General features: G+C 36.7%; 1 protein-coding gene across 1 annotated transcript; it reads right to left on the bottom strand.

Annotated features, from left to right (window-relative positions):
• Positions 1–7,223: 7,223 nt before the first annotated feature.
• On the bottom strand, positions 7,224–8,654 carry LOC142531668 (nuclear transcription factor Y subunit B-3-like). The gene has a single exon (XM_075637892.1). It carries the CDS (start codon positions 7,952–7,954, stop codon positions 7,355–7,357), a length of 600 nt encoding a protein of 199 aa, XP_075494007.1. The 5' UTR covers positions 7,955–8,654; the 3' UTR covers positions 7,224–7,354.
• Between the last annotated feature and the right edge of the window lie 5,285 nt (positions 8,655–13,939).

The following is a 13,939-nucleotide window of genomic DNA, read 5'->3' on the forward strand; positions in this document are numbered from 1 at the left end:
TGGTACGCCCATCGCAGATACTAGTCTCGAACTCTAGCGGCCTATATCCTTCTTAGCGGCGGCTGAATCGACTAGGAACTGTTTAGAATATACAGTATTCCAAATATGAGTTTCATTATACTCATCATATGAGCATCTCATATTCTTTCTACTATATGTATATTCAAGGGCTTTATCTATGCAAATAGCATGGGTATATAGATAAAGATTTGCCAAAACAATAATTTCAAATATTATTAAAATAAAGATTGCTTATACATAGAGTTTCATTGTGAACACTCGGCCAACACTTGGTTCGACGGGCACCTACTCTAACAATGGTCTCGCTGCATCAGAACACAACCCAAATCTCTGTGAGAAGCATCACAATATACAACAAATCCACCAGTACCTGACGGGATAGTCAATATAGGCGCACTGGTCAATCTCTTCTTCAACTCCAGAAAACTGGACTCACAGTCTTCTGACCAAACAAATGGTGCATTCTTCTGAGTCAGCTGCATAATCGGTTTAGCAATACTGGAGAAGTCTTTGATAAATCGACGGTAATATCCTGCCAAGCCCATAAAACTACGAATCTCTGGCACTGATGTCGGTCTCGGCCAAGAAATTACGGCCTCAACCTTGCTGGGATCAACTGATATACCATCTCCGGATATGATATGACCCAAAAATACAACATGTCTCAACCAGAATTCACATTTCGACAGTTTGGCATATAATTTCTCAACCCTCAGTATTCTCAAAATAGTTCTCAGATGTTCAGCATGTTCAATCATATTCTTTGAATATATCAAAATATCATCGATAAAAATAATCACGAAATCGTCGAGATATCTCTGAAACACACGGTTCATCAGACCCATAAAAACAGCTGGAGCGTTGGTCAAACCAAACGGCATGACAATAAACTCATAATGTCCATACCTGGTTCTGAACGCTGTCTTCGAAATATCAGAATCTCTGACTCTCAGCTGATGATATCCAGATCTCAGATCGATCTTAGAATATACCGAAGAACCCTGCAACTGATCAAATAAATCATCAATACGAGGCAAGGGATATTTTTTCTTTACCGTTGCTTTGTTCAGTTGCCTGTAGTTAATGCAGAGTCTCATTGAACCGTCTTTCTTCCTCACAAACAACACTGGAGTACCCCAAGGAGAAACACTCGGTCTGATGTATCCCTTGGCCAGTAGATCCTCTAACTGCTCCTTCAACTCTTTCAATTCAATCGGTGCCATTCGGTACGGAGCTCTAGAAATCGGAACTGTACTTGGTACCAGCTCAATGCTGAAATATATCTCTCGAATCGGAGGCAATCCAGGAATCTCATCCGGAAAGACATAAGCAAACTCACACACCACTGGCAAATCAGCCAATGATTGGCTCGATTTCAGTAAATCAACTGAATAGACAAGGAATCCCTCTGCTCCTTTCTGCAATAGTCGAGTCATTGACAATACGGATATCAAAGGAATTTTAGCTCTAGAACCCTTACCGTAAAATTTCTACTCTTCAGCCATGTCAGGTCTGAATCTCACAATCTTGTGGAAACAATCAACAGTAGCTCTGTACTTGGTCAGCATATCGATACCGATAATACAATCAAAATCAGACAATCCAAGTACAATGCAGTCTAACTCAATCTCATGCATGCCCGTCATACCTCAGTATACAATTTCTAACAGATATCACTGAAATCAAACATGTCCCCAAAGGAGAAGAGACAGATAATACAGCAGATAATGACTCAACAGACAAAGAATGCATCAATGCAAATCTCTCAGAAATAAATGTATGCGATGCACCAGTATCTATCAATACATATACAGGGTAACCAGAAATAGAACAGTTACCTGCAACAACATCATCAGGTGCGTCCTGTGCCTGCTCCTCAATCAATGCAAAAACTCTGGCCTACTGTCTAGGAGGCTGGCTAACTGTCTGGCTTCCTCCTGGCCTCTGCTGTGACTGGGTAGATGGTGCTAGCTGAAAGGAGTGAACTGCAGATGTTCGTCTCCCTGTCTGAGCCACTGATCCCGATGACTCTGCTCCCTGGGATCCCTGGGAACCTCTCTGTGGACATACTCTAGCAAAATGTCCATGCTGTCTACAAATACGGCAACTGCCAAACACTCCTCTGCACTGCTCTGTGGAATGTCTCCCTCCACAAGTGCTGCAATAAGCTCCTGAATAACTCTGGCTCTGGGCAGTCTGTCTCGAGCCACTAGAACTGGATGAACTGCTTCTCTAGCTTTCAACTGATCTTTCCTTCCACTGCAACTGCCACACTCAAATCTGGAAGGAGGCTGTGGAAACTGAGCTGAGGAGGGTTGCTGTGGTCTCGGTGCTGGTGCGACATACGAAGCTCCTTTCTGTCTAATCAGACCAGCTTCGGCTCCCTTTGCTCTGTTCAAAGCATCAGAGAAGTTGTTCGGTCGCCCGGTGTTCACCGATATAAATATCTCAGGATTCAGGCCATTAATGAACTGATCAGCAATAGCTTCTTCATTCTCAGCAACATGTGGAGCAAATCTCAGCAATGTAGAGAACTTGGCCACATACTCTTTAATGTTCAACTGACCCTGTCTCAAATTTGAAAACTCTGCACACTTGTCCTTCCTATATGACACTGGGAAAAATCTCTGATAAAACTCAGTCTTAAACACATTCCAGGTAATATTCGTACCTCGATGCTCCAATGCTTTCTTTGTCGTGATCCACCAGTTCTTTGCAACGTCATGCAATTGGTGTCCAATCAGTTTCACTCTCCGCTCATCTGTATAATCCAATGAGTCAAACAGCATCTCAATGTCATCTAACCAACTCTCGCAATCAACTGAAGTCTCAGTACCCTTCAGAGTCGGCGAATGAAATGACTGAAATCTTTTCAGCAAGGTTTCCATCGGGGTTGCTGTCATATCCATTGGAGGATTCGAAGTACTTCCCTGTTCTGGGATTCGTCGAGGAGGCATATCTGATTATCAAAAGGGTTAGCAATAAATCTGACAAATTAATCTGACAAATCTGTCTCAGTCCCCTTTCTGATCATCTTACCTCTGATCAAGAATCGGTTCTGATCCATTCGCAATAATACACATTACCATATCAAAATCAGATAATCAGGCAAACATGTATTAAAACAGTAAATCATGCTAGCAATCAGAAGCAAGGAAAGAAAATTCATTTTACCCCGCTCACTAGCTCAATCTAAAGGATCTATCGCTCTGATACCACCTGTTGTGGGGACCCGGACGCTAATCATTTTCTTAATCATTCTTTGGGACTAATTAGATCAATTAATATAAACAGGGTCTAAATTTTTTTCTTTTTTTTTTTAAATTGCGGAACGTAATAGAATCAATCTTATATACATATCAGTATAACAGTACAAATCTTGTACAACATACATTCAAACAAAACTAAGGTTTAACGACTACGTATCAAGTGTTCAAACCCTATCTACATCAAAGTCCGTAGTCTCCACTCTAGTCACGATCTCTCCTCATCTCCTCGACCATGATCATGTCCCACCTGTTATCATGCACACATACAAACACGACAACAGCCGGATAACTCCGGTGAGAATAGATCCCAGTATAAATGAACATGCAATCATATAATCAATATCAAGCATGAAACAAATATCAGTAATATGTATCAAAATCGGAGAACATAATTTAATATCAGACTGTCAATCAGACTCGTGACTCCATGGCTCAGACTAGACTCAATCCTAGTCTAGGGATCCCGGTTTCCAGACGTTGGCATTCCATATCGAATATCAGTAATAGAAGAAACTCCAATTCTATTCATTTCGATATAACCAAACATCCGGTGTCCTGACCTATCCGTCACAAACTTTGGCATTTTCACCAATACAATATCCTGTGACAATGTGCAATGTGCCAGTGAGGATTCCATCACTATCAGACACTACTGTCACAAGATTACTCATCTAATACTCGTCTAATACATGCTTTCTATAAATCAATAGAACAAGCATAATAACTCAAAGAAATGCATACAATAACAATAAGTATATGATTTAGGGAAACTCAAGTATATCATACTCGAGTCGTTCTCCCGGTACCACATTGACTTATACCTTTCTTTTATCGCAGTTATGATGATGTTCAAGTCTGGAATTCCAAGTTGTCAATACTCAATCTGAATGACATATCGAATAGGCACAATATCAATATACAATCTCATATCAACACTGAATCTGATCAATCTGAATTTAATTCAAACTCAACGGCATAACGGCACAATCCCGATATCCCCGTCAATACAATATCACCAGATATCAATTACAAATCATAACTCATATCCATTACAATCTGTAATCAATCAATAATCCAAATCTATTCAGTTTTCAATCGGTATAATCAGAAAATCATAACAATTCCATAATCAATCTGTTCTTCGATCCAGTTTCGATTATACGATGTCTACGATGTCAAGAACAACATATATGAATCGTATCTGATTCTACCAACATCATATTTTTAAATCATATCAAAACATAGTAAAACTTACGTCCAGTTGTAGCTGTCGATGAGAGGAGTACGGTACTGTGTCCGGATTCAAATTCTGATATACAGATAGTACAAAATCACGATTTGAAGATTCTAAAAAATCTTTGTAATTCCCTCAAGCTCTCGGCTGTCTTTGAAGGAGAAAGAAAGAAGATGAACAATATATATATATATATATTGCATGGCCATCACACGTGCTTCGTTCTGAATTTTCGCTAAAAACCTCTCGCGCATATGCGCGCCCAAGTCCCGCGCATATGCGCGAGACCTACTGCCTCAACGCATGGCCAATTCATCTTCGCGCGCATATGCGCGTTATCTCGTCGCGCATATGCGCCAAATGTTTTGTTCCGAACTCTTGGCTACTGGCCTCCTCCGTGCATGTGCGCGCTCCTTGTCGTGCATGTGCGCCCCCCTCGCGCATATGCGCGCACCTCCGCCGCGCATATGCGCGAGGCTTTCTGCCTCCGCGGTTGCCCTCTCGCGCATATGCGCGCCTATTCTCGCGCATGTGCGCGAGGCTACTGCCCTCACACTTCAACTCATGCATTTCAATATTTATTCGCGGAAATCCGGCTCTTCGAAATCAAATCAATTAATTTCTGATAACAGCGATTTAAAATCTCAGGCATTACACCGGGAGAGGTTGGGCTGAGCTAAATGACGTCTAGTGTAGGAAATACAAGCAGCATTCATGATGATAATGATGATGTAGTGTTTATTATTATTAGTGAACGAACCACGCGTTGTATATAAAATAATGACAACTATAATTATTAATAGATCGATTTGATTAGTAAAATTTGTTATATTTTTTAATTATTATTTAGATAACGATAATACAATTATATTAAATATGTAATTTATAAATATTGAAAATTGATTAAATAATGTAATTATAAGAAAATTACATGAAAAATATTAATTATCTAAATAAATAAAATATTTGTATAAAAATTAATTAATGTCACAAAATCACATTATTGAATAATATTAATTAGATCAAACATCTGCTTTCTAAATGGGAATTAGTTTTGAGGATTATATACCATTCCTTTCATCCTGAATTTAAACATTAACTTATTTTGATTAAATTCATCAATCCTTACGGGAGAGTTCATTTTATAATTTATTTCATTCAAACATATATATATATATATATATATATATTTGACTCATGCATTATTTATCTTCATCATCTCATCCGTCATAAAAAATTTTATAAGACCGTCTCACATGTTAATTTTATAAGACAGATCTACAACCCGACACGGTTCGTGAAAAAATATTATTTGTTATATCAAAAATATTACTTTTTATTTTAAACATAGAACGAGTTAACTCGTCTCAATGATGTGATAAAAATATTCAAATGCAGTGTAGGATAAAATTAGGTATAATATTAAAAAATTGACTGCAAATAAAGAACTAAAATTGGTTGGTGACACAGATACGTGAGCAGCGTCCGCGCGTTGTAGGAGCGGAAGGTGTTTGGGACGGAATTTAGCGACGGTCCGCGACGGAATATATAAACACCGTTGCTAAAATTGAATCAGCGACTGTTTTAACATACCGTCGCTACAATTGAATTAGCGACGGTTTTATATACACCGTAGCTAAAATTGAATCAGCGACTGTTTTAACATACTGTCGCTACAATTGAATTAGCATAAAACCGTCGCTAAATTTAGCGACGAAAAAACCATCGCTATGCCGAAATTTTGCTATTAACAGCATATGCATGTACGCCGTGGATAATTTTTAACTTTCAACGGCTTGCATCTTTGCAGCATGCAATGTGCGCTGCGAAAAAGAATTTGCGCGCTGCGAAAAACCATTTTTGTTGTAGTGAAGACATTGAAAAAAACAGACAAAAATTCATCACGAAATAAATTTTTTCTGAAACCTCTATTATTCAACCTGGTTTTTTCAGCGAGTCAGGGATGTCTGACTTTGGTTTGTTTGGCCAGCACAACAAGCGGACACTGCTCCACGTTTGCAGCATCCGCGCTTACGAAGACGTCAGCAGCGTCCGCACTTCGTAAGTGCGGATTGGGTTACTTTTGCAAACACTTTTTTTTAAAAATTATTATTGAAATTGATTTTAAAAATTATATTATTTTAAAAAAAACCCTTTCTTGTAGTTATGCTTGGATAATCTTTTATTTGTCATTCAAAACAAGCGAGTGGTGAAGTTCTCAAACAGTCAAACCAAAAGCAAAAAAAAACAAACATAAAAGGCAAGTTTAATATCGACTTAAGCCGAAATATCATTGACAAAATTAAAAATTCAAAGTCTACAGCGTAATCAAATCTCGCTATAATTCACCCCAAACTTAACCAGTATCACAATTAAAACAGTTTTAAACAAGACCAAGTTTTCCGAAAACCAATAATAATCACTTTTAGAACCAGCCAACAAAAAAAAAAAAAATGTAGTCACCAAACTAAACTAAACCAAACCAAACAAAACACATATACATAAAATTTATTGCCTATGTAATATAGTCAAATTATATATATATATATAATTTTGTTATGTTTTTCATATAACGAGTTAATATCTCTATCTATCAATGAGATGTCACTCATTTGTTGAATATACAATTTTGATATACTTCATCATATTCAATAACTGAGAGTCGCCTCTTTTGTGACAACAGAGATGAAAACGATTGATGAACAACACAACAAAACTGTTATATATATATATATATATATATATGTTAATTTATTATTATTATTATATATAGAGAGAAATTTATTACCCATGACCAGGACTATAACCACCGATCAATATAAACTAATCACTACCTTGCCCGCCCACGGGAGCCACCCGACCCGAGTCCTAGATGATAGCCCGATCCGACCTTCCCGGATCCGCCCGCCATCTGCCCGTACCCGTAAACGGGGGCTCCTCCTTGATGGCCCATTATATTCATAGCATACATTCCTTCGTATCCACCACCACTATTCCCTAGGTTCCCTGCACCACCATTTCCTCCTCCGCCGCGGTCGCCGGAGCTGACACCGCTCTCCTTCTCTCCTCTTCCGGCCAAGGCGCTTTTCTCCCCCTCCATATCCCTAAACCTCTGCAAGTAAATCTTAAGTGGCTCGACGTAATCCTCGAATCCTAGAGTGGTCATCGCCCACAGTAAATCGTCTCCGTTGATCGTCTTTCTCTTCTCTCTCTGACACTTGTCAGATGCCTCACCGGTGATGAAGCTGATGAATTCAGAGACGCATTCTTGCACCGTTTCTTTCGCGTCTTTGGATATTTTTGCATTAGCGGGCAAAGCTTTCTTCATGATTCTGCTGACGTTTGCGATCGGGAGGAACCTGTCTTGCTCTTTTTGGGAGATTTCGTTGTGATCCTTGTGCCCCCCAGATTCATTATCCGAATCTGCCATTCTTTCAATATTATCAGGGATATAGTCTCAGTTTCGAGATGGAGAAGTGGATACGGAAGTTTTCAACTGAAGTTCAAAATAAAATCGATAGAAAACTCGGACTACAATTTTGAGCGGGAACCAGAGAATATGAAAGTCTTTGAAAAGAAATTCGAGGGAAAAAACAAAGAAGAAATCGGATGAAAAACGTGAAGCTACTCTGGTTTCACACTGGCCCCAGCAGAAATTTGGAAAATTGGTCGGAAGAGAAGCGAAACTCAAATTATCGATGGCACGAAACTTCAAACCTCGCAACAAAATTCTAAAATCATCCGCAAAATTAAAGTTTTGATAAGTAGATTAACAAAATTAAAGAGAGAAGAGAAAGGAACAAGAAATTCGAAAAAAAGACGAAGGGAACATTTACAGAGAAGAAACAAGAATCGTAATCGACGGCGGACGTGTGCACCGGCGGCGGAGATACGGTGCTAGGGATCGGAAAGGGTGAGAAGTTGGAGAATGTGCGGTCCGTTGGATCATTGGGTATAATAACGCTATCGAAAGGTACACGTGGACGATTTTGGACCGTTTCATGCTGATAACTTAGCTTTCTCTCGAAAAGCTTATTAGCCCTACGATTGTTTCTCAGTGGAAATATCTTATCCGTCGGTTTCGCATCTGGCACGTGGTCCTCTATAAATTGCCTCTTTCCAAACCCTATAAGTTTTAATTACATAAAAATTAATAATCTTTATTTTCACATGTAATTTTTTTATATTACAAATTTATCCAATCTTTTCTTAATGTGCGATTAGATTGAGACATTATTCAGCACATAATTTCAGATTTTTGATTGTATAGACTATATTTTATAAAACTAGCTTAAGAAATACTTGATTTCAACAAAAAAATAATATAATTGATAGTGAATTTCAAAAAAATTCGAAGTTTCACTGAACTCGACGTATATAAACATATTTAATCATGAATATAATACAAAGATTGATGTAATTGACATATCATCTTATATAAGTATTCAAATTAAATTGATTAATTGATATGACAATTTTTTGTTGCATATAGAAGAATTTAAAAATCTTATTATTTCATGGAAATTATTTGACGATTCTGATGATTTTATATTGTGTCTGATTATGCAATACATTTTCAACTAAAAAGACAAAAAAAAACATTTTTATAGATAAAAGATCATTTTATGACCCTCACTCTAGGCCGCTTTCACCATTAATTTGCGTCCGATGTCATAGTTGGCTAGTAGTTTAATTATTTCTCTGCACTTTCTTATAAAAAATAATTTTAGAATCATGTGTGTGGATCTTAAATCAGTTCTGAACTTAATAAATTCAAAAAACGAGATGTCATTCAAGATAATCGAAAAGGGTAAATAATATAATTACCACAGAATTTATGTGAGATCGCCTCATATATGAATTTTATGAGACGAGTTTTTAATCAAGTTTTTAATCAAACTCAATTCATATAAAAGTATTATTGTTCACCCCAAATATGAACCGATTCAATCCGTCTTACAGATAAAGATTCATAAAATTATCTCACAAGACATCTATTATAATATAATCATAGTGAAAAAATCACTGGAAACAAGAATAAAATTTGAACATATAGAACATGTGATGATGTGAATGTGCAATATGAATGATAAAAAAAATTAATATGATTTTATTATTGCATTAATTTTTTTATCTAGTGTAATTAAATTTTATGGTTTTTAGTGTGCAAGTTAAGAGTAATTAATAGATGTCTTATCATTTACTCCACATAATACCTCAATATTTCAATAGGATAAGATTACATCTTTTAAATTTTATAATGCTACTAACATAATATAAAACTTATTTCATAAACAAGAAGAAGCTATAATTGCAACCAAAACACCATTCATGAGCAGTAGATTCTATCACAAAACTACGAAATTACTTTGAATTAAAAGTTTATGGCACCAAACTAATAGGATACACCTTCATAGATGTTTGATATTCTAAGAAATAACCTTTCAAGTGAAAAAACTACTCCGGTAAATGGCTTTAGTATTCTTAGGTACATTTTGGTTCGTGGTATAAGATAAATAATACATAGATAAGCAATATTTTTAATAATAAATTATATAAATATGATAGTTAATATAATTTTTTATTTGATTGATTAAATTTGATATAATGTGATATTACCGTTTTGTTTTATTGAAAATATTTATAATATTATTTGTTAAGGGTAATATTGTAATTTCAATTCAATGATTTGATTGATATAAGATAAATAATTGGTAGATGGATAAATAATATGGTGCAACAAACATAAGATTAGATTGGATAAAAATGTGAATAAATAATATAGCAAACCAAACGGAACCTTACTTTATAAGCAACTAAAAAGCATATAATCTGCCCTAATCAAACAAATTACACTTTTTGTAACGCGAATCACATGCATTTGAGTTATTAAATTCTTTTGTATTTTAATTAAATATTTTAATTACATTAATTAATTATGTTGTGCATGTTTAAATTATACTTTTCTGCATGGTTGCATAAAAATATATTTTTAAAGGATATTCGAGTTGCGATCGAGGAACGGAGACCGAGGGCTGAAAAATAGAAAATATTTTTATTTGTTAATTGTTTTTAATTATTTAAAATATGGATGATGCCTTTTTAGTATTTTTGAAAATAAGGTGTTTTGAGGTGATTTTATACGACGGGACGCAAATTTTATCGGTGATGGTTTTTCAACAAAAATGTAAATGTTTTGGCAACCCGGCTAATAAATTTGTTAGAATCGGTTGATAGGATGGGAAGTGTTTAGAAGGGGGGTTGAATAAACACTTGCAGTTTATGAAATTTTTCCGAAATAAAGTATCAGTTCGGTGACAAACTGAAACAAGAATCTTGTCGGTCAATGACAATCAGTTTAACTGATAACAGTTGCGTAAAATAAACTGACTGAAAGATAGAATAAATAACTGAAATGATAACACACAAAGATTTATGGATGTTCGGAGGATTAAATACTCCTACGTCACCCATTCTATCACAAGGATATGATATGCACTAAAAGACTTTGATCGATATAAACACCTGTACAGACCCACTTCAGTTTGGACTTAAAACTGCCAAAACTGAAACTCTTAGCTTAAACAATTTCTTACAGTTCTACGATTGTTCTTAGCACAACTGATCTAGTTAAAGATCGATGTAATATAGAATAGCTTGTGCTAGTTAGCTCGAAAGGTAGCCTCAACTGCTACAAATGAATCTTATAAGCGTGAGCTTTTTAAACTTAGAGTGTGAATAAATCTCAGCAGAGTAACAACAAGCCTTTTGAAAATAGTTCGTATGTGTTATTTTTCTCGACTGCTTTTCTCGTCTATTTATAGGCTTCTCTTCAACGGTAACATTTAATAATATTTGAATCTTATACCCGTTGATTGCCACGTCACTATTCTTCTGACATTCGTACACTGTAGACTCTGATATGCGGCGTTCCACTTCGAGTTGCAGGCTGCTTTGTATTATTTGTCGGTTGAACGGTTGAATGTCCTTTTCAACTACTGAAAACGTGTACAGCTGAAAGATCAGCTGATGAGTGGCAGCTGTAAGCTCGTAACTGAATATCTCAACTGATCAGTTTCCAACTGATCAATCAGTTCTCTACGTCAGTTCAGTTCAGCTGTATTCGGTTGCCTTTGATAATTCACGCGATACTCTTCAGTTAGGCAAATTGTCAGTTGAATTGTGTAGCTCGGTTTCTTGATCAGTTAGTCCAATATGTAGTTTGTCAAACAGCCGAAATTATGTTTCCAACAATTTATCCCTTTTTGGTGTTTGACAAAATTTGTAAAGTAAAACTGATCAACTGAACTGAATAAAAGATCTTCAAATTCATTGTAGATAAAATAAATTTTCTAATGTACAGATTCGTACAAAGAAAGAAAATCAAGAACTAATCTAAGTACAGATTCGTACAAAGAATAAAAGAATAATCTTCAACTAGCAATCTGAATTCAGTTGATCTCCAATTCATCTTCTTCCCTTGTCTTCTTTTTGACTAATTTTCATTAGTCTATCTGCTTCCCCCTTTTTGTCAAGCACCTCAACTCGTCGAGATAAGATGCGAACATCAGCTGCAATATCTTTGACAGCTGTTAGCACAACATCTTGCAATAAATATATCTTCTTTGAGACTGTGCTTTCCAGAAAATCAAATCTTCTGCTGACTAACTTTTGGGTTTGAAAGTGCGATTCAGTCGACAGTCGATCTTTCTTTATTTTTTCCATCTGGTAGTAGAGGTAGTTGACATGATGAGTGAGTTGATCAAGTCTGTTTGAAGTGAACTCATAATTTGAATTAAGCTTTAACGAATGAGCAATTTGAGTCGACTGAATTTCAGAAATGGCATGCATCATGCTATTGAGATTGTTCTGAACTGTCTGAATTTCTTCAAACAGAGCATCTGTATCAGAAATACGAGGAGACATTACTCTTGAAGATTCTGGACTGTGCACCCTTCCTTGTTGAGTAAACACGACCATGGTGCCTTCAGTTGTATGCTCCGGTATTGCTGAAATAGTTTCAGTTGTTCGCTCTTGTTGAATCTGGGAAGAAAAAGAGACAAAAAGAAGATCCAAGGTAGAAGATGGTTCTTCAGTCTGATGAGCAACTGGTTCTTCAGTTGGTTGAATTATTGTTTCTTCAGTTGGTTGAGAAACTGCTTGTTCAGTCGTCACTTCTTCAACTGTAACAGACTGTAGTTGTGCCTCTTCAGTTTGTTCAAAAATTGATTGTTCAGTCATGGAGTCTGACTGAATTGGCACATCAGTTTCTTAAAAAATAGCCATTACTGCCGGTTCTTTAGTAACTTCAGCTTGAACAACTGATTCTTCAACAAAAACAGTTTCTACTGATGCCTCAGTAGCAATAAGTGGATCGGCTGGTTTCTCAGTCAACACAGCATCCTCGACAGATTTGAATGTATCTAGCTGAATGTCATTCGTGACTGACTTGATGACTTCATCCAGATTTGAAAATGACAATTCAGCTTCAGAATATAACTTTGGATCATCAGTAAGAGGTGCTGAAATTGGTGAAGTTTGAGCAACTGAGGTTGAAGGGGCAGTTGCCTGTTGAGAAGAAGTAGCAGCAACGTCCTTAGAAGGTTCTGTAACTGATTTATCAGTTGGATCTTCAGTTGAGAACTCTTGGGAAGCTGCTGGGATGATCAGCTATTGATCCATTTCCCAATATTTGATTTCCGTTTGTAATATGATAAGATCCGTTTCCAGTTGGGCATACACCGCTTTATCATTGAATGCCGTTGGACTGATTAGATCAAAATTTAGTCGCAGTTCAGCAACTGTCTGTTGTAGCTTCTTTTCTCTCACAAGATCGAAGAAATATTTCTTCCGCTCCAACACTTGAGTAATCGTTGATGCCTTAACTGCCTTCATAACCACTTTTTCTAAGTCAAAAACCTTTTTAGTTTAGACTTTTTCTGAAGCTCTTTGGCAAATAGATGAGTCCTGAATTTGACCCATTCATCAAAGATCTTGAGTGTAGTGGCCCGCGCTGAGATAAGAGCTTGCTTCAAGGTATCGAAGCTCTTCTGACACTCATCGCTCCACACGAATTTAGCATTCTTCTTTGTCAACGACGTGAGTGGAACTGCAATAAAAGAGAATCCCTGAATAAACTTCCGATAATATCCTTCTAGACCAAGGAAACTACGGATCTCTGATGCATTTTGCGGCACAACCCAATCCCTGACTGCTGCAACTTTCGCTGGGTATACCTCAATACCGCTGCTAGAAACGATGTGGCCTAAGAACGCCACCTTCTCTAACCAGAATTCGCATTTACTGAACTTCGCGAATAGCTTATGCTTTTGCAAGGTCTGCAAAACTACGGTCAGATGTTTGCTGTGCTCCTCATGATTCTTTAAGTAGACGAGAATGTCGTCTATGAATACTA

This window comes from Primulina tabacum, chromosome 2 (assembly GCF_025594145.1).
Source record: "Primulina tabacum isolate GXHZ01 chromosome 2, ASM2559414v2, whole genome shotgun sequence".
In the NCBI taxonomy this organism is placed as follows: Eukaryota; Viridiplantae; Streptophyta; class Magnoliopsida; order Lamiales; family Gesneriaceae; genus Primulina; species Primulina tabacum.

What these genes read in the sequence shown, in the direction of transcription:
- LOC142531668 (XM_075637892.1), bottom strand. Translation starts at nt 7,954, where the DNA reads ATGGCAGATTCGGATAATGAATCTGGGGGGCACAAGGATCACAACGAA.